Source organism: Orbicella faveolata, unplaced genomic scaffold (assembly GCF_042242905.1).
Source record: "Orbicella faveolata isolate gen_17 unplaced genomic scaffold, um_ofav_v1 contig_1, whole genome shotgun sequence".
NCBI classification, from domain to species: Eukaryota; Metazoa; Cnidaria; class Anthozoa; order Scleractinia; family Merulinidae; genus Orbicella; species Orbicella faveolata.
Genome location: NW_028301536.1, coordinates 15,927,060 through 15,948,652, shown reverse-complemented (window position 1 = coordinate 15,948,652; position 21,593 = coordinate 15,927,060). Strand labels below are relative to the sequence as shown.

The following is a 21,593-nucleotide window of genomic DNA, read 5'->3' as shown; positions in this document are numbered from 1 at the left end:
TAATTTGTACACCAAAATTATGCAATAAAAAATATGTCACTATGCTCGTTTAAGAGAAATCAAGCATTTATTTTGCTGTCAAGCTAAGCTTCAGGGAAATCTTTGCATGTGCTCATGGTGTGAAAATCGAGCGTAGAAGGGATGCGCAATGCAATACTGAGGAATCACCTTAAGGAGATCAGTTCAACTGCTCCATTGAGATCTAAAACTGGTCTTCAGTTAGGCATTTATTATCACAGGTTCTGGGGTCAATTCCAGGGGTGAACATTGAAATTTGAGTTGTCTTTTTTTGTTTTCTTTTGAGAGGTCTTAGAAATAAAACAATGTGCTCAGCCTGGAATCACCATACCACAAGGAAACCATGTCTCATCAGATTACCAAAGTTAAGCCCTGTTCAGGATGAGTGTGGAGTGTAACTTCACTTACTAAGTATAACCTCTGAGTAACTTTAATTTATTTGTCCAGCAATGGTTCCTCATTTTGTTACAAAATTTACATGCTGAGGAAAGTTAACAATCTGATCTTTATCTAAATATTTAAAATAACTTAATTTAAGCCTATGGCTCATTTGCTTATAAATTCAACAAGGCCATCTAACAAGAATTCACTAATTTGGCCTGAACATACTTAATCTGCAATTCTTTAGGGAAAAACTTTCCTTTTCAAATAATGAATATAAATTAACTTACTTTCAGTCAGTGGTAAGATTCCTACAAGTATTTTTAATTTTTCATCCTTTCTAAAAAACCTCATGGTGCTACAAGGATAATAATGATGTTGATCGTTATTTAACAGTGGTACTGTGTTCACACCAGACTGAAACATGTTTAGTCTTATTATGAAACTTCTTTCTCTTTGAGAAGTATTTGTATTGGATGGTGAATTGTGCAAATCATGGTTATTTTGAGCATGATTGAACAACCTCATGGACAAAAACAGTTAACATTGCAGCCAACAGCAAAAGAAAGAAAGTGCTCAAAGGGTTTGTCACTAAAATTAGAATAATGTAACAGCAATTCCAAGCTACACTCTGCAGTGACAAACAAGTTTAGGAGAAACATGTTGCTCATGTAACAGGTTAACTCTAAACATTTTTCAATGATAGTGTAAATGAACACAGTATTAGACAAAAACTTTTACATATTTACATGACATCAGATCTTGTTCACTCACAGTATTCCTCTCGCCCTTGCACATCAAGTCAGTATATAAATTCTCTTTAATCTATCCACAAATGTCTTATAGTTACTCTACTTCAATCCTGGACAGAACTGTTGAGACAAATTTTCTAAAAAAATTACCCAACATATTTGAGGGTAACATTGGCAAGTGATGCAATACTGGTGTTTGTTTCAAATAGTTCTGACCAGGATGTCAGTTAGAATAAATATTTTGAAACTAAAATCGAAACAATGGTAAACAAACACCCTCAGGACAAGAAAAAGTGTCCGCTTAAGAGAGGTGTCTGCTTACGGAAGGATAAAAGTGCCATGTTTGTTTGTGGCTGGGTCTATTACTAAGTGTCCGCCTACAGGAGGTGTCTGTTAGCGGATGTTTGACTGCTGTACTTGATATCAAGGCACTTTCACTCCCTTATATGACCTGTTCTGACTGTTAATTAAGTATCAATACTGTGCACAGAAATTTCAGTTGATAGTTGAAATGACTTGGGTACCGTTGCCTGATCATGACTGACTTGCACAGTAACAGATGACAAGATCAACGAGATCAACTTTTACAGATGACAGTTGCAAATAACAGCCAGTTGAAATAATTACAATATTACATCATAAACTTTGAACTTAAATGACCTTTTAACTAGTAATCTAAATCACTGCACGGTGACTGAGTTGCACATGAAAAATGCAGCAAAATACTGCGTCACAGTAGACACAAATTTAGGGGGGGTGGTTGTTGTAATCAAAGGCCTGGAATTGTGGTGGAGGGGGGTAATGACATTTTGTTGATGTTAAGGTCAGTTTTGGTTTGTTTTCTACAAAGTGAAGACCAAAACCAGAAAAAAATATAGCCCTGATAATGATGTTTTTTAGAATCAAAGACCACATGTAAACAAAAGTTAAAATATCTGAGTAATCTAAATGAATTAAAAACAAATACAAAAGTCAATGTAAGTTGGTTATGCCCTGTAAAGCCTCTCATTTACTGTCAGAGTTCCCACTAGTTTTGATAGTTAAGGGTCTTTGGGACCCCCAGTTCAAAAGAGTTGGGGGTTCTTTTTGCTTTTCAGGGGTCCTTTGCCTATTTACTAAAAAGTTTGCAACTTTTTTCCTGCATCCCAAGAATGCATTTTTGCCAAAACAGTGTGCATCCTTTTCATTTTTTGTGCATATAAGATGTACACCTGTGCATTAATGGGAACTCTGACTGTTCAAGCACAAAGTGGGGTAAACACCCCGTGTTAGCTATCTGAGCAACACTAGGAAGCATTTATCAAAATAATGCAATAGTAATTAGTACATAAAGAAAACAAAACAGATCTTACTTGGCAAGTATAAATTTAAAGAGTAAGTAATTAACAAAATATAATTAGATATAAAAAGTTGGGATTCAAAGTGCTATCAGCGGTTTGCAGATCATTTGCCCAGTGATGCACCCTAGAGCTCTTACTAAATTTCACCCAGTGAACAGCAGACCAAGGAAACATTTACCAGTATGTTGCAGTTTTGCAAATGGAAGTTAATTGTCATTCAGTGCCAGACATGGCCTGCAAGGCTTCTTGTGCCTGTCGAACAGCAACTCTGTAAAATCCTTTCTTATTCCTCTTGTGCCGCTTAGCAAAGTTGGGTAGAAATAACTGAAGAGCGTGTAAATGCATAATGGAGCTGGTGTTGGAACCATACCAGGAAACATGTGCATCCCTGTCCCACGGATTGTTGGTCTCCTCATTCCTGATCCCGCTGATGGCCAACACCCTCCCTGGCCACCAAGGATGCCCATGAACTTTGCCCCACACAATATCACCAACACCTATTGAGTTGATATTGTTGACAGGTGCAACTTGAGGCTGAATTCTCCAGGACATTCTTTGTGTGTATTTGGTTGATGTCCTGGTACTTTGGGACTTTACAGGGTTTGGCTGGGTCAAAATTGAGGCTGACAATTCCCTTTTTTCTGGTTGGCTTGAAGTATCATGAGTCAAAGGTTTAGAAACAGAATTCACTCCAGTGTAATCTGAGCCAACAACTTTTGCCACATTAGATTCTGGAGGAAATTTTTCACATCTCACATTTTCAGTCTTAAGTTGAGGTTGCCCACTGTTTGCCCTTCTCTCACTTATTCTTGCCGACCTTTTGATCGTGACGTTTTCAGACTTTGATTCCTGTGTAGCTTCTAGTGTTTCCTCATGATCACTTGAGACACTGTTCTCATTTTTCCTTTTTGTCTCCAAACCCTCCACAAGAAATTCACATGGAGGATTGATATCAAATGTATTCGCACCTGACATGATGTCCTGTTTAGTTATGTCCAGTTTAGCTAAGCCACTTTCAAAGTCATCAGCTACCATATTAGCAATACTTACTTCTTTGACTGAAACAGTTCTGTCAGATGTGGCTTTGTCCTTGTTTTTGCTCACTCCAGTCTTCTGATTTAACCCTAAATCAGGCTGTTTCTCTTGATTCTGGTCATCTTTGTCATCATTACCCCTGTTGACATTTTTATAGGTCAAACTAGGCACTAATGACTCCAAGCTTTCGCTGGAAGATAACATGTTCATTCCAACACTAGCGGACACACCAACCTTTTTAAGTACCAAGACAGTACCATGTTTTTGCAGTCCAGTATTTGATGCCGTACTAACTGGTACAACTGGAACAGAACATGGTCTTGTCATGAGAACTTTATAATGCGTTGAAGAAATACTCTTTGTGGGTGAATACTTTGGTCCATGGGATAGTGCACTACCGTTGCTTACTTCAGTTTTCAGTGGGCTTTTGCAATCCTCCTTAGAGAGCTTCTTATCAGCGTTTTTAGGGACACCCTTGCTTACAACCCTCACAGTGTCTGGTTGTCTTTTAGAAGGTCTGCTACAGCTGTCTGGATTTAAGGACTTCCTCTTCAGGTTAGCTTCAGATTTAGAACGCTTGATATTCCCCTGGCTTGACAAACTAGTCTTTCGTCTAGGATTTTCCTTGGCTTTCATAAGCAGCCCTTGCTTCCTTGTTTGATCACATGAGGAAGATGGTTTTTTGGTTGTAGTGTTCAATTTCTCCACCATGTTTGGAAACCTCTCCTGACTTTCCTTGGCTAAATCCGCATCAGTAAGAACTTTTGGGCCACCAAATGAGCTTGGAATCCTTCTACAAGGATACGATTTATTGTTCTGTCGTCTGTAGAATAGGCTGGCTTGTCTTGTTGACCACCTCGAAGCGCCATCACCAACACTACCTCCTCCAGAAAGTTTCTCTTTCATGGACTCATGACTTGTTTTCCCATCAAGCGATGTTCTTTATTGATTTCAATGGGTATCAGATGAAACAGAGCAAAAAACACAAGTGAGAGACTAGCTTATGAATTTTCCCTTTAAACTGGCCGTGTCATCAAATAAATAATCTTATGGATATAATTTTTAACAATTTATTATTTTACACTCACTGTAAAAACAAGGTGACTTACCTCCAGACGACTGCGTTCTTTTCGTCGAAAAGCACTCCTCTAAATATTCTTGACCTGTACTTTACACAAACAAGAAGGCAATTTTCTAAGACTTGTTCTACGGTCGCGGAAAGAACGGTTCCCGCTTGTAAACATGCCATTTTTACAGAATTTTCTGTTGATATTTCTGTCTCTCCATTGCCTTCGCACTCATTTCCATTTCTTCTCCTTCGTTGGTAAAGAGAAAATGACAATCAATCGCTTTGTATTTTCATACGAAAAAATTATTTCGCCTTTTCTACCCAAAAATATTGGTTAACAGATATAATAATTTTAATTTAAACATTAGTGTACCAAATAATTGTAGCTTTTTGCTCAGAAAAAAATTACAAGGTAAAGTGATACCAATGTATTGGAGTGCGCGGAATGATTGAGCGAGCAATTCTTAATACCTACTGCTCACTTAAAGAAGGCTCTATGCGACAGTAACATGTTTTCGGGTAGCTACGAAGCGTGTGGCAATATTATCCCAGCTTCTTACGTCCAGCAAGCTCAAAATGCAAGAAAAAGTCGTGAAAATCAAATCAGGACTTTCTTGGAACACGTAAGTTTTAGCAATTAGGAGAGAAACTCTTGAGGAAGACTAGATTTCGGGATATTAGTTCATGATGTTGGCGAGTGTGCCATTCGTCGTTGATTTGGTTGCAGAAGTCGCGATTTCGCTCCGTTAGAACGTCTAAAATTCATTAAAATTTTTGAATTGCTCAAGATATCAACAGCAGAATACTGGAAGATAAGTTTTAAATTAGGTGGTTCATTTCAAAGGAACAATTAACCTGAGGTTATGAGCGGGGAATTATTGGTGGGGGTGGGGGAAGGGTTCGAGTGACAATTAAGGTATGGGCTTCTGGTCTCTGGGAAAAGTGAGAGAGCACTGGCACAAAATCTGTATCACCCTAATGGATACCGGCTGGACATAAATTATTTATAATGAAGATGCCTAACAAAGGAGCATTTGCTTGATGTCTCAGCGGCCCTTTGAACACACCCATCCCCACCTCCCCCCCCCCCCCCCCGCACCCCCACAACCACCATCCCCGCAACATTATTGGCCCCTCGGGTGCTAGAATTTTGTAGTGCAAATATGTTAAAGTTTATTAGGGATTTGCTAAGTTTCTTAGCCTGCTGGTCTGTCTAATGTATAATTGTTTCAGAAAATATCCATACTCTGCCCTGTAGAAGGGTTTTGGGTTTCATCCTCCCTACCCTTTCAGATATTCCACTTCGGTTTCACAAGGGCTGGTGAATGGAAAATGTGAGACTTTGGGAGAAGGGGAGACTAGTGGTTTTTTATCAGCGCAAGACTTCAAAGTGTCTTAAATTCGAGCAAGAGACATGTTAACGCTCCAAGACATTCAGTTGCCATTGATTTTTTTAAAAAACCAAACAAATCAGGACTTTGAGACTATCTTATAAGCATTGCAAAAAGTTTAGACCCCCAGACAGCGTTATGAAAAAATTGAAACTGCGAGATGCACATAGCCACTAAAACAATGAAACTACGTGAGCGGCCATGGCTTTTGAAGGGCCATTCAATACCCCTTTCATACTTTCCTTTAAAATTTTTGTCCTTTGAGATACACCCTTCGAAATTTCCGATGACCTTCAATGGAGGCGTATGGCAGAATAACAGTTAACGTGGGAATCTGGTCCACCATGAAAAGGAGAACTCTGATTGGTTCCCTGAGCGCTCCAAGGTCTCCAATACCAGTCACTAAGATGGAACACTCACATTAGTAGTCTTGGAAAATTGTTTTTCCAAAACACTGCACAAACATATTCAAATACTTTGTCATTATCTAAAGTAGAAATCTTTTTTCCTTCATATTTGTCAGAACAGTCTATATTAACAACAACAACTCTATGCCCTTTAACTAATTCAACGGGGTAAGTGCATGGCAACAGAGTCACATGACTGCCACTGTGGTAGTGTATTTATATCATGTTTTTTTTTTTTTTTTTCAAGTTATCAATTTGTATCTTGACATCTACAATTTGTTTTCTGTTAGAGGAAATGGCCGTCCGAGGGTTGGGATGACATCAGTATTGAACTTCTGCTGCAAGAATTTTCTATTATGGACAGTAACAACTTTCCAGGTACTCTAAAAGCGCGAACATCATAGGTAACACACATTAATCAGGTTTAAAGACTAGAATAGTTTGAGGATGTTGTTGAAGGGAGGTGGCAGTTGTAAGGAGTTTTCAAATAAAGTACTGGTCTGTGTACATAAATAGATGCTGATCAGTACACCATTGGGACCAAGAATCAAGATTGTGGGAATTATAGAAGTGGTTGCTATTAGTGGAAGTTTGACTGTATATTTGGAGGAGCAACATCATGGTGGATCTTGAAAAAAAAATTTTGTTCAAATTTGTTGCCTGTTTTCTTTCTTAGTCTTTCTTTTGGTGTTATTCTACTGTAGTCTGAATTAGAAGCTCTTGTTTTCATGTTACTTTCCTTCAATTTGAAAATGTTCAGAAAAAAAAATTACCTTAAATATTGTGATGCACCTCCTTTAAATTAAAGTAAAAAGTGATCATAGACTGAACAGGGTTTGAGTTGGCCATATTGATGAGGTTATAGATTGGTGTAGCAGTTCCATTTTAAAACAGGATAATTTGCTGGTTACAGGAAATGTTGGTGCAGGAGAAAGAGAAGGAAGGGTGATTTCATCCCTGGTGTCAAGAAGGCATTTCAGGTAATTCATAAAAGGAGTTTTTAATTGATAGGTGATGGATGGTATCTAGAAAAACCTGGATCTCCCTCCTCCCCCTTTTGTCTCACCTCATAAAATAGCCATTTAACCTTTGCCACACAAAAAAGGTAAAGTCTGCATAAGAGCCAAGTAGCCCATCAGACAGGCACTTATCTCCTGTTTCTGTAACATGAAATAATGACTTGGAATATTTCTACCCCCCTCCCCTGGATGGGGTGTTAGTCCATTGCAGGGTTACTCCCAGCATTAAATTTGGCAGCACTCATTTATACACCTGGGTGGAGAGAGGCACTCTGAGATAGAGTAAAGTGTCTTGCCCAAGAGCACAACACAATGTCCTTGGCTAGGGCTCAAACCTGGACTGCTCGATCTGGAGACGGGTGTACTAACCATGAGGTCACCACGCCAACAATCTAGCTAGGCAAATCTGGTCCTCTAGGTCCAGAGTGTAAATTATGCACTCTTTAAAGATTGGAACAACTTTTTACCCTTATATTCTGACTGACTGTTGTTTTGTAAGGTTAAGCCATGGTATTGGCAGGTCTGGCGATATAGCAGCTGTTCAACCCAAGGCTGCTGGTTCATCTTTGTTGATGAAACTCACCAACTGTATGGCACTGGATGCTATCAAAATGGCAGGTTAGTTCTTATCTCATTGAGGGTTCAAATAAAAAATTCGGATTAAAACAATACAGAGATCTTGTTAACATGGCGAACATTGACAGTGAAAGTGGCACACTGTTCACTTTTTGTAAACCTTGTTGTTCAGAGTTTAACTCTACTTTTTACAGCATGCAGCTACTAGCAAATACTGTTCCTCCTACATGATGGGATGTATCCATTGGGATAGCTTATCTCCAGCATTTTCACCAGGTTGACCCAACATTGTTCTGATACCCATTGTTCACACCCAGATGTAGAGAGGCACAGAAAGAGATAAGAGTGTAAAGTATACTTACATGTACAAACGATTAATATCAGCATTTTATTGACAGGTGTAAGGTCTGCTAAAGCTTGCCTAGTGTTGCCTGTAGCAACAGGGATGAGTTTGGTCATGACACTTCTGACATTGAAGCTACAGAGACCTGGTGCCAAGTATGTGATTTGGCCTCGAATCGATCAGAAGTCTTGTTTTAAGTGCATTCTCACTGCTGGTGAGTTAATTATTGCTGTTATATAATCTAGTTTAAATATGTTATATGATTGTGATCATGTGTGTACAACAGTCCCTCTGATTGGTTGTCTATTGTTTCCATTTTGCACAAGAGGTTTAATGTTTCACTGCATTCATTGGTTTTAATTATCTCATAAGAGAAATGGAAAACAGCTGCTTCTCATCTAGAGTTAGCTTGATGCAAACAAAGTCTTGGCAAAAAAGTCTTGAAGAATTATGAAAGTACTAGAAAGATTTTACCTAACCCATGAAGTAGTTCGTACACAGTTAGATACTATCAGATACTAATTCCATTGTTTTCTTTTGTAAGTTTTGGTTACTTTTGACTAATTGTTAGAAGTTGTTTCACAGGTGTTGATAAAATACTGAAAACTGTGTTGAAAATGTGCAAGATGTTAAAGGTTACAAAGTTGAAATGGATTATGCTCTTGACTCAAGCCTTCTCAAATTCTCCCAAACGTTTTATTTTGTTTGTGTTAAGATAGGTTATCACACATGCTATTTGATTTGTTTTTGTTAAAAATAATACAACTTCAGCTGTCTTTGTCAGGGGTTTCATTAAGGACTGGGCATAGCCAGGCAAATTGACCAGCTGGAAGGATGATTTTGTCTACCTGGTTTGACCCTCTGGAGGAAATTTTTTTCTTGTAGTGAACTTCAGTTCAAAAAGTTTTGCCCACCTGTGAAAACCAGTTGCCCTCCTGCTGAAAACGTTAACGAGGCCCCTGCTTTCTTTGAAATATCATTTAGGAAATTCTGAGGGATACCAGATTAGATAAGACTGAAACTGTCTGAGTCAAAATTGTCACTTAGATGAAAAAAATGAACATTTATTTTTGTCTCTTGCACCAGGATTTGAACCAGTTATTGTGGAGAATGTTGAGGAGGGTGATGAGCTGCGAACAGATCTTGCAGCTGTAGAGAAGCAAATCAAAGACTTGGGGCCAGAAAATGTGGTCTGCATTATGACTACAACTAGCTGCTTTGCTCCAAGGATCCCAGACAGGTATGGAGTTAGAAAATTAAAGATCTGTTCAACCTCATAGTCAGAGTCTTTGTTCCCATTGCCCACTGTGGTTAGGAAACAAATGACTCCTGGAAGTTCTGATTCAGAAGTGTGGGTGAACTGCACATCTCTAGCTGACAAACACCTGGCCTAATTGGTTCACTGGTGTTTTACTCTGCTCATTTTCATTGTGTAAAACCAGTCAAAATCAAGCCTGAAATGGAACTTTCAAGAGTTGCTCTCTTTGTCAAGCTTGTGCAGTAAGAAACAAAGGCACAAGGAACAAGATGAAGATCTGTTGAATGCAGTAATTATAGTATATTAACATATCAAGCTAAGTATTAATGTATGTATGAAATAAGTCATAATTATATAATAACTGTGTGAAAGGCTTCAGTGGGATTAACCCAGGATCTTTTGTCAATCCAGTGCAAGCACTTTACCACTGGTCTTGAATTATGAAGTTACTGCAAGCAGGGTGCACTTTGTCAAACATGAAATTCAAATGACTAGCTTTTTTAAGAGTTGTATACAACTACCATGGTAACCATTTTTAAAGTCAAGTTATGCATGTTTTGTCAACCAATAATGAGAGAAGCCTGTGCATTAAAGGTTGGAAGAAGTTGCAAAGTTGTGCAAGGAACAAGATGTACCTCACATTGTGAACAATGCCTATGGTGTGCAGTCATCAAAGTGCATGCATCTCATTCAGCAGGTATATTCTTACGTGACATGAAGGGGACTGCCTAAGTTGTCCTGATGAAGGGTTATTATCAGTAGGAGGAGGTGGAAAGAGAGGGTGGGAAAGTCAGGAAAGAAATTTAATCAAGAAAGAGGTCATTAACATAGGAGGGAATACTATGGGTTTTGAAGTTTTAGTTTTGTGCATCATTATGTTGTTCCAGAAAATATCCTTACCCCTCCCATGGAAGCTGTTTTGGTTTAAACTCACTCCGTTCCACCCCACCCCTCTGGAAATTCCTCAATCACTGACCCCCACATGTTGGTACACTTGGCCTTAAATTCTTCTTCCTTCCACTCTAGCCGCTCCCACCCTTCAGTGTCGTGTAGAAACTAAACTTACTGAATGAGGAGTTAAGGTGTTTTGCACCATCCTACATTGTGCTGGGAAAGAGGGTGCATGGGTGTTCCAAATATTCATGACTTTGATCCCAGGTTAGCTTCATACTTACCTTTCAAAACTCCTTCCTTCCTCTGGAAATTTCCAGTGACCTTTCTTGGGGTTGGCATGGATATATTTTTCAGAACTGCACAAGAAACAAGTTGAGAATGGACTGGTTTCAGAGGTTGAAGTCCTGGGAGTTCCAGACTGTATAGAATGGCAATACAAGATAGAGGGATTTACAGTGCATGCTTGTTGTCCCCTCACCACATTTTCTCCATTTACGCAGAACTATTAATCCCCCTTCTCTAGAGAGGGTAAAATATATGTTGAGTAACCGATATCTACAGCTCCCCATTCATGTTATCATGTGTTGATTAGCCTGTGAACAGCCTCTTTAGTTGAGGAACAGGTGAAGAGAAACCAGGAAGAAAGAAGAGAGAGGAGGGGAGTTGACCCATCCCCCCACCTCAACCCCCTGCCCTCCCGACCCCCACAGTCAGTTCCAGCCGGAGCACAACAGGCTAGGTGTTGATACACTGTATCATTTTTTGGCTTGGTGTTGCAGGCAGCACGGATAGGTCGTGTAGATGCCTTTATTCAAAGTACTGATAAAAACTTTCTGGTTCCCGTTGGTGGAGCTATTGTAGCAGGATTTGATGAGAATTTCATAGACGCTGTTAGCAAAACATATCCTGGTAAGTTTTGCTACTGGGCTACTGTACAGTTCATTTTCACGACATATAATCTTCATGACTGTGTGCAGTTTTCAACACTCTAACAGTAGGTATCATTCAATGATGACAAAAAGGTAGAATGAAAAAGAAAAACTAAGTTTACACGCGTTCCTTTCCCATCTCTCTACTCCACAATGACTATAGATGGGGTTGTTCTTGCTTCCGACTGAAAGAAGTAAAAAAAGTGAAAGGAGTAACAGTTAAAAAGGTAAATATTTTTGCCGACGCATTGGTAGTATGTCGGTGGTTTGTCGGTGGTTTGTCGGCCGACGCGTCGGTGGGATCGGATTCTTTACTTTTACCGATTTTTGTTACTTAACAATTTGTAGTTTTGTAAACTAAGCTGACTGGTGAGTATTAAGATTTCTAATGCAATGTTAATGATAATGATGATGTTTTATCATTTTATCATCAGGTCGAGCGTCAGCCACTCCCTCTATAGACCTGTTTATCACACTGTTGTCACTTGGGTCAGCTGGTTATCAACAGCTTCTGCAACAGAGAAAGGTGTGCCAATATGCTTTATAACGCTTACCTCTCTATCACACGTAGATTTTGGCTTACTCAAGAAATCGGGCAAAAACGTAATTGGCCACTTGATGCTTATCGCTTTATTATTCCTTGAAGCCAAACCTCTTCTGTTGGCAGTGTACAAAATCGATGAGAACAAGAAGTCACAGTTATAACCGTTTCAATCTTTGAGAAAAAGCCAGTCTCCTTACTAGTGCCGGTATTCTCTAGTTAAACTGACCTGTTGAAAACTGCCTTTCACTGTTATATCAATACTAGGTGAGCGGAACTAAAAGCTAGAAAATGCTGCTCCACCGTGATTGTAATTTCTTTTACACATTTTTCCTTTTCAGGAAGTGTACAGCTACTTATCTGAGGGCCTATCAAGGGTAGCGGCAGCACATGGAGAGCGGCTTCTGAGCACCAAAGGCAACCCCATCTCTCTTGGTAATGTACACAATCTAAAGCCTTCTAATGACCACACCCTCAGTAACAAATGGTCGTTTAGGCCAAACTTTCAACGTTAGTCTTTACTTAGGAGAGTTTGGTGACTTTCTTTCTTTTGGTCACCTTACTACTGGAAAATGCAGAGATATTGTAGGAGAAATTAGATGTAGGTCAGGACTTAAGGAATGACTTTGCCTTAGATTGAAAGCACTGAAATTATTATAACAGCTCGCTGGAGTCTTCCAGCGATACACTTTTGCCTATTAAGGACTGCGCACAGAAATTCACACGCCATGTGATGCATGAGAGCGCGCGCTGAGTAATAAAATGAACAATGATAGGTCAGGTGGCCATTGCTATAGCTTAGCCTGGATTTAACGATCTTGAACGTTCGGTGACCCCTATTTTTCTTTTGATGGATCATTTTGTCCACCGATTTTCTACGTTAAGCAAAAAAATGAAGAAAATCTATCGACTAGAAGTTTGAATTTTTTTTGCAAAATGCACCATCGAATTCCATTATTTTTAGCTCTTGGTTTATCTGTGCGACGGTTTCAAATGCCTCTTGAAGGGTTAAGTTTTGTGAAAACGTTGGTAACACTTGGAATTATTTACCCAACAGACCCACTTCTACAAAATATGACTAAGATCGTTTGCCTCCGTCGACTCACCTTCGATGTTTTTAACTATAAACCCCTGTAGACCATGCTGAATTACGTGCGCCAATTTTTCAAAATCATGGTAGTTTTCCACACGCTTTATCTCTGAAACGAAGACGGTGACCCCAATTTTTTTTGCATTTCTGACACAAGTAACTCATTATCTGACTGCAATAAAAATTTACTAAAAATCTATCGACTGGAAATTTTTCGCGCGAACGTCCTTAAGCGAATAAGATGCAATTCTTGAATCTCGAGGTGGCTTTTTCTTCTTCAGTCCTTTTCACTGCATTGAGATACTTTTGTTTATCTTGTACAGTCTAATGTTTTGAGAGGTTTGTTAGAGGTTTTGTGATCCCTGAAATTTCTGCAAGAAGTGAATTACACTTTATGCAGTACAGCAACAATGTACGAGACATACTGAAACACGGCTTCGCATATTCGTAGATTCTTGTCGCTCCTTTTTTTCTGATTCTTCGTCTAACGGTTGTTTCAGATTCCTGGTTGGTTTCAACATTAATGCGAAATAGTTAAAAGGTTTTTGATGTTTTTCTTTTGGCCTTTCTAGCGATTTCATTGGAGCGAGTCACGAAGGGCTTGGAACTCAACGCAGCTGGCGTCACCCAACTGGGTTCCATGCTTTTTACAAGATGCGTTTCAGGGGCAAGGTAAGATGTAAACCTTATGTTATGTTCACGTCAATGGGCGTGTCTAGCCCACACTCCAAGAGATCACGCCCTTTGACGCAACTCTAGTGTTGCTTACAAACATCTTACAATGTCAAGCGTCATGGCCAGTAAGAACACGCGTAAAACGACATTTTTTTCCTGGACAGCTGTACTTCTCCCCTACCCTAGCTAAATGAGAAAATGTGTAAGACTGTTCCATGACCCTTTCTTCTTTACTTTGATTATGTCTCTCATTTAGAGTGGTTCCACTTGGGAGCACGAAAGACATCAATGGTCACGTGTTCACTGGCTGGGGTGCGCATGCCCGAAACTACCGCTGTGCGTACATGACTGCAGCTGCGGCGATAGGGATGAGTAAAGCTGATGTGGACACGTTTTTGAAGCGACTCGATAAGTGCTTGTCGAAATTTACCGTGACATCGATTTCGAGAAGTGTTGGACACGACGAAGGACAACAAGAGGAAAATGGAAAAGATGAGGAGTCTGAACTCGAAACCACAGATAATTTAACAGTGAACAGATAGTGTTGAACTTGGATTAGGATATGAAAATGGAAGATGCAGCCTCATTGTTCATCCAGACCATGATAGTCACACTGACACTGCGAGCCAACGTCTTTTCCACAGGGTAAAATAAGGTTCATGAACGATCGCTCTTGAAAACATCGCCAGGTTTTTGGGTTCAGTCGCTGTTTGGACATTCGATTAAGACAGGAAATCACTAAAACTTGCAAGCCAGACTCGACTGACGTCATAAGTTAAAGGTCTCAAGACTGTTACGGAATACCAGTCAAGTCTTACCATCTCATTTCATGTAATCATTGTTAACTCAAAATCTGTAATGCTCTGATATCTTGTGAAACCAGTTACATTAAACTGATTTAGTCATGAACACTCCAGCTGAGACCCCAGGAAATTGTCTTCTTGCCAAAGCATGAGCTTCTTTTTGATCTTGCGAGAAAAATACAGTACAAAAATACAGTACAGTACCTGAATAAGCGTCCCAATTGTTGGTTTTGAAACGTGATGTTAATTCGTTTTTTGTCGCAGGAACTTACTTTACCGTAGATGCTATCAAGTAATTGTCACTTTCAAACAAGGCCTTACTTACTTACTTAATCTACTGTGGTTGACCAGCCCTCAGCTGCTATGTCCGTTAGGGAAATAGTCATAACCGTTAGGTTTTGCGTACGTGTTCTCCGGTTAGATATATCCACGAGGTTTTCCTCGGTTAGGTCAGTTCAAATGCAGATTTCACTGCGTCAACTTCTACTCGGCATTGGGCCATGGTTTCTCTCTACACTGTTACTCGTCTATTCTATCAAGTCAAGTTCAGTGCGTGTGCAAACCAAAGTGAGTAATCTATTCCTTGTTTTTTAAGGTTAGTTCTTAGGTTTTCTATTGTTATTTGTTTCGGTTACGTTTCCTTTTATCACCTATCAAATGGTCTGTATCGTTACTAAATCAGTTAGTTAGTTCTGTGTGCTCGGAATCGCGCTTGATTAGGTCCATATATCCAACGTAGGGTTATTTTGCCATAAAGGTACCGTCCAAGTTACTCACCGTGTAGCCTATTAATCGTTTCCCAGCCTTCCGTACGATCAGTATAAGTGCCGATTATGTTACACTTCCATGTTACGGACGTTATTGAGAATGTTAGCAATAGTTTCTTCATTTATATTATTTTATCTTTATACTTCTGTATATTAGTTACGTTAGCTTCTATTTTCGTTATTGTATTTCAGTTCGAACCGGCATACGATTTACATCATACGACTTACGGCTAAGCTTACAGCACGTGGTTAATTCTACCTTCGTCTTGGCACGTGATTCCTTTCAATTGAGTTTGTATGGAACATTGATCTCTGTCAATTAAACTCTGTTTACATCGTAGTCAGAAGTTCTTGTCGAGTTCGTTTTAACAGTACGCACTGCTCTACGCATGTGATTACTTGGATTTTTGGCCTGCTATATTCTGTCCTTGTAATTCACACCAATATGTAACAAAACTGGAACTGGAACAGAGTATATGTAACATTTGAACTGAAATTTATTACGCCGTTCAAAGTACAGGAACCGTCGGTAAAATGAACTTTTGGTCCAGTTGAAATTCGGCAACACGATTTTTGCAATGAGATCCCAACCTCTGCCCGTGTAACCGATTCCTTAAACTGAGGGTTCAGAGGTCTTGTAGCGAGCGCTAACCCATAATCAGAGCGGCCTACTTTCAACCAATGAAGATCCAAAGTGTCTAGATCTTGGACGCGGGTTTCCCGCGGTTGACGCGGGCTACCACGTGTTTTCCCTTGTAGTTCTAGGTTACTTCAAGAGCATGCGCAGAGGTGTACTTTATGTACTGTTTATGTAATCTCTTGGTTTCATTTCTTGTAAAAAGCGTTAGTGAAACAAGTTTGAATTAATGAAATAAACCAAACAAAAATGTAACGAAAAAAGAAGTCTCTACTTTCACTTCACCAGGACAGAGTTACTTATAGAAGTGCTCAGACAGATGATAACGTAACGATTTCAGTAAAATTTATTATCAAGATTTAGTTTTTGTTTAAATTTGTTTTTCGTTTTTCTTCGGCACGGCACTCGAACTGCAGTTTCCTGATTCCTCTGACAAATTGTAAATTGCCAACGCTTGATCCATCGAAAAGAAGTTGGTTGTTTTAAATTGTAAAATGTCGGTTAATTTAGCTTATGAGTTTGCTTCAGGTTGGTCCATTTATTAAAATTAAATCGGCGGTCCCTTGTGCCACGCTTATGTAGCCAAGAGACGCACAGAAACGCAGACTTATTACAAATAACCATTGATACAGTCAGAGAGATCGACGAATATTATGAAATTCATATTTAAGAGCTGGTTAAAACCCACTTAGAAGCACTAATTTCAAGTTATCGAGGAGAATGTTAACACTTGCATGCAAAGAGCGAATTAAAAAGCTTTCGGGTGGCGAAGTTTTTAATTATGAGAATAGAACTCAGCTTTTGTCTATACCTTTCGTCGGGAAAGTTCACTCACTTCAAACTGAATATTCTGTCAATCACGTTTTGTTGTCAAGCGAGAATAAACTCATCCCTCAGAAAGGTCAATAGGAAACTAGCCGGGAAAATAATATTTTGCTAATAAATGTCTCGAGGAAGTGGGCCTCTTACAGAGAACTTCGTCGCCTGTGATATACTTTTTGGTGTCAAACAAACAAGCAAACGTGCTTTATCGGTGTAAAAGACACAGGTGCATAAGACGGAAATAGCACAGAATGGGCAGTTGGTATTATGTAGGATTTATTTTCTATAACTTGCGTCGATCGAAGATTTTGTGGAATCAGGGAACGCATATTAAATTAAATTTCTTGTGAGACTAAAGGTCGCGTTTGTAGATCCCACTCAAAATATTTACCTTTCAAAAATTGGTTGCAACAAATACTGTCTGGGTGAACTATAGCAAAGCACACTCGGAAAGACAAAGCTCGCAAGGCAAACGTTTGTGTTAGAAGATGTCACGGGAAGGAAATCAGATGGACTCGAGCGAAGCCAGGACTGAAAACGATTCTTGGAATTTTCGTTCTCCTTGCTTGGACGCACACCATGAGGCTTTCATCCTTCGATCGAGTTGGACCGTCGGCAACTTGTACGCCGCAAATTTACATTTGGGACAGAGCTATGTTAAACAAGTAAAAGATCTGGAGAAACAAAGAAAGGTCTGGTTGTCAAGGAAAGAGAAGGAACAGGAAACAATGCTTAGAAGATGGAAAGTCCTCGAGAAGCAAGCACGAAATAGTCACAGCTCCGATGGCTCGTCTGAAGTAAAGGACGTCAGACGCCCGGCGAGCCCCACTGTTCGAAAATTTCGACAGAGAGCCACAACTGTTGGAACTAGTTCACAGGTTGCGGGCTTAGAAAAGTTTGGCCCGCGTGAAGGAATAAAGCATTTTAAAAACTGCAGATCAGCATCCCAACCAATTGAATCTGGACTTATTGTGACTTTTCCAACGAAGGAATACTCGGCGCACGATCAATTTGGATTTCAAGAATACGAAAAACTTCCTCGCACACGAAGCACGCCAAGTGCGCGCTCCATGTACTGCGCTTTTGCTTCAAGTTCTTGTTCAGGACAGACCTTGAGAAGAACTGTTTCTGGTCTTCCTTCTAGTATAAAATCTCCGCGATATTTTGCAACGGAGCCTGAGGAAAATCTAACTACGAACAGCCATCTTATCCCAAGATGGTTACCGTCAAATCTACGTTCAAAACACATTAGAGACAAAAGTTTGGCGTAGCACAAGATTCGAAAGCACAATCGGGAACTTGTGTTTGCTTTTTATAATTATAAATTAAAAACCCCGGCGCAAAATAGTTAAGACATTTTAAGGAACATAGAAGGACATATTTATTTCAAAAATTGAATTATCGACGCACTGTAAAACCTGACTCTAGCCGGCTGAAAAAAACAGTAAAAAAATATTAGCTTAATCACATTTTTATTTCTCATCGAAATTATATTCAGCTACTCTAAAACTGTGCAGCTGTTAATCAGTAACTGTAAATAGAGTTTCTTTCCACGTATAAATAGACAGCTTAGCAAGTGATGTAAATTATAATGTTTTCCCTCCGCTGTTCGCAGATTACGCTTTGTCGCAATAGGGCGATAAAGATAGGAAGTGTTAACTGAACAAACAGTTTTCGCCGAGTTATTTAATCTTGTTAAGGGAGCACTATATATTACCACGATTTTGCTGTCTTCCCTCGGACATGAAATGCACCTAGAACACCAAGATGAATATATAATATTATTGAAGGAGGAGCAAATTGCAACGGGTCTATAGCAATTTTTCCGCGACATGAAGACAGAATTAGGGAAACGTCTCCCTGACGTTTTCAATTTGTGATCAACCCCTTGTGCACACATAACACGTGACTTGGTTGCAGCCGACGTGAATACATCTTTTCATTGCTCTTCCCAGAGCCTCCGTTTGTTTGGTCACGTGGACGACACTTAGAAACAAGTAGTACTGGGGATGATTGCAGGAAAAGAAAAAATAGAAAATTTCAGTTCATCGTTTTCATCTCGCCATTTTCGAAAGAGAAACACGCGAAATTAAGTCCTTGTATATGGAAATCCAATGCCAGGAAAAAACAGTATCACTATTAGTATAGAACGAGATGGCTTATTGATATATCCGTATAGCTCAAAACATGGACGAAAATAAGATGTAACGAAGTGAGATTTTAATATAAAGTTCAAGAATTAACTACCTTCTTTGTTTGGGGTTTTATTTAGTCGCCTTTTCTTATTCCTACCTTCGGGAGGTCACTACTTTCGTGGCTTGAATGTGAACAAAGTGTATGGGTCTTCCCATCTTATTAAAAGCTCAAAACAGACACAACTAGTCACAACTTATTTTGCATTTTCGTGTTAAATTTTTTTCGAGTGTTTGTTTTTCTTCGTACTAGTGTGGGCAAACAAAGGCAGACCGAATAGTTTATTCTAGCTTTGCTTTTGTCTTTTGAAAAGCGCTGTTCTTTTTTCGCAGTGACGGAGAAAAAAGGTTGAAGAAAATTAATAGAGTAAGGTTTCTTCCGCGGCATCTGTCCCGGATTTGCTTTCAACAAGAACATTTCATTGTTTCTGTCTAGGGGAAGGGCGGGGGACCTGATGATCCCATTTTTTGTTGAAAGAAAGTTCGCCTCCAGTGCCCTTTTTACACCTTTACTCCCCACGCCCCCGTGTCAGCACATTTGGATCCCTGTTGATTTTCAACTTTTCAATCTTAGCGTGTCAAAACTCAACATGTAACTACCGGTGTAAACGGGACACAAGGTGAAGTCGACTGTTTCACTGGGATGAAAATACAGACAAACTAAAGCTAGCTTGTAGGGTTGATTCCTTTCATAGCGGGTCCTCCTAGGCTAAGAAACAGATCTATCCCACGTAGGATAGATCAATGTCACCTGTCTTTTACGAGCCAATGAGTGATCAGAGCTATTCCATGTGGGAAAGATCAATACCACTTGCGCAGTGCGCGAAATACCGCGCCAAAAAAAAGGAACCAATCAGAAATTTTAACCAGCCCACGTGGGATATATCAATATCAAAGTTTTGCCCATAAATGATCCTTCCGAATAAAGAATCAGCTGAAGTTAAAACGGAGCGAACACACGTTAAACAAAATAACAGACCCAGTTTTGATCCGTTAAGTTAAAAAAAAAGAGTACCTTTATTTAAAGACAAAGTTTTTGGAGCTGTTTAAGCGAATTGCAAATTAGTGCCGCGAAAGATGGAAAGCCCTTGGAATGCAACGAACCAATCAGAGAGCAGTATCAGCGAGTGAGCTTTAACAAACAACCTGGCGAAGTTTCCAGTGTTTCCAGTCTTTCATTCAGCTTTGGAGAACATGTGAAACAACAAGGAGTTACCAACACGGAGAATCTTTGAAAAATCTTTAGATTTTGTCTACCCCGCTGGCTCCTTCACGGAACAATTAATTCAGAAACCATTAAGAGGATTTCCAAAAAAGAGAGTGAGGTAAGCAGTATCTATTATTTCATTTGCAATTTTCTTTTTGTATTGTCAACACTAAATACATGTTTCGAGACTTTATAACATCATGATGACAAAAAATACGCCATTGATGTATATATATTTTTTATTTTAACCTTTCGCGCAACAGTTGAATATCTAATAACTTAAGTTTAATTCCTGTAATCTTAAATGTTCAGCAGAAAATGAGGGAATTCAGCCCCAAGAAAGTTCGCTCCCGAGTAAAGCACGTGTCCATGAAAAACCATGTTGAAAACCTCCGCGCTTCTTCTTCCAGCAGAAAGACTTGAAGTATACATTTTCGAGGTAAGTCTTGAACGCATTCATCAGTTACAATTTAAATACGGGGAACTCTTATTTATTTTAATTTCCCTCATGTTTCACAAAACTGTTTCAAGACTCAAGACATCGGTTTTTTTACAAGGATTCACACAGGTACGACAGCGCCGACTCTACTCAACTCTTTTGGAGATGTTTGGAAAATAAATTTTAAATTTACCACCGTGTCTGACCATGAAGTTCAGCGAAGTTCTCTCAAAACTTACTTTTACACATTAAAATGCCAGGGTTTTTCACGGAATTATTTTTAGTCTTTGAAAAGATGTGGTAAAATTTGGCGGGAAAGAGTTTTCGGATGAATTCGTCGCAACCAAAAACACCTCTCCTTTTGAGCAACAATTTCTCTTAAAAATTGCCTCAATTACCGAAATTAAATTGCATTTCTTGCTTGACAAATAGCTTTTAATACTACTTTTACGTTTGGAATCGCCAACTAAATATTTCGTTGAAAGTTCGGAATATATATTGCCGCTGAGATTTAACAGATGCAACAGAAATGAAACAAAAGCAATGTGCTTTTGACTTTTATGGTTACAGACTGTTTTTCGTCGTGAACTCAGTAGAAAGTCTATTCACAGAACTACTGAGAAAAATAGTTATCAAATTTGTAAATCAAATTTATTTCCATGTCCAGGTTTATTTTCAAGATGTGTAAGGGATTTCAAACTTAACCACTAACTACTTTAAGCACATTATGAACAGTTCTTGTTCATCAATAACAGACCTTAGCACGGTTTTCGACACCATCTTGCGGGTAGGCAAAGCGGTCAGAAATTACAGTGTTTGTATGGGAATCCGATGGAAAATAACTTTTTCCAAAATTGAATTTTCCACAATTTTTGAATCAAAACGTTTAAAGACTAGGTAGAAGATTGTATTCACCAAGTTTGGAGGATGCAGCTTGGCTAGAAGACGCTCTAATTTTCCATACATTTGTCTGTAATTTTTTTCCCGCGAACCGCGTCTAGACGTCCA

The 21,593-nt window shown here is 39.2% G+C and overlaps 2 protein-coding genes across 2 annotated transcripts; one reads left to right on the top strand and one right to left on the bottom strand.

The window, feature by feature from the left end:
• Positions 1–279: 279 nt before the first annotated feature.
• LOC110050388 (uncharacterized) lies at positions 280–4,866 on the bottom strand. The gene is made up of 2 exons (XM_020756308.2): positions 4,636–4,866; positions 280–4,466 (listed from the first exon to the last, which is right to left on the bottom strand). Exons 1-2 carry the CDS (start codon positions 4,773–4,775, stop codon positions 2,705–2,707), a joined length of 1,902 nt encoding a protein of 633 aa, XP_020611967.2. The 5' UTR covers positions 4,776–4,866; the 3' UTR covers positions 280–2,704.
• Positions 4,867–5,063: 197 nt separating this feature from the next.
• LOC110050335 (O-phosphoseryl-tRNA(Sec) selenium transferase-like) lies at positions 5,064–14,634 on the top strand. The gene is made up of 12 exons (XM_020756256.2): positions 5,064–5,218; positions 6,684–6,771; positions 7,307–7,373; positions 7,912–8,030; positions 8,387–8,545; positions 9,418–9,571; positions 10,184–10,286; positions 11,263–11,392; positions 11,847–11,938; positions 12,295–12,388; positions 13,616–13,715; positions 13,975–14,634. Exons 1-12 carry the CDS (start codon positions 5,105–5,107, stop codon positions 14,258–14,260), a joined length of 1,506 nt encoding a protein of 501 aa, XP_020611915.1. The 5' UTR covers positions 5,064–5,104; the 3' UTR covers positions 14,261–14,634.
• Positions 14,635–21,593: the final 6,959 nt, after the last annotated feature.

What these genes read in the sequence shown, in the direction of transcription:
- LOC110050335 (XM_020756256.2), top strand. Translation starts at nt 5,105, where the DNA reads ATGTTTTCGGGTAGCTACGAAGCGTGTGGCAATATTATCCCAGCTTCT. An exon ending in AGCTTCTGCAACAGAGAAAG is followed by an intron (nt 11,939 to 12,294) that starts GTGTGCCAATAT and finishes TTTCCTTTTCAG; the next exon opens with GAAGTGTACAGCTACTTATC. An exon ending in AGATGCGTTTCAGGGGCAAG is followed by an intron (nt 13,716 to 13,974) that starts GTAAGATGTAAA and finishes TCTCTCATTTAG; the next exon opens with AGTGGTTCCACTTGGGAGCA.
- LOC110050388 (XM_020756308.2), bottom strand. Translation starts at nt 4,775, where the DNA reads ATGGCATGTTTACAAGCGGGAACCGTTCTTTCCGCGACCGTAGAACAA. An exon ending in AAGAACGCAGTCGTCTGGAG is followed by an intron (nt 4,467 to 4,635) that starts GTAAGTCACCTT and finishes AAATCAATAAAG; the next exon opens with AACATCGCTTGATGGGAAAA.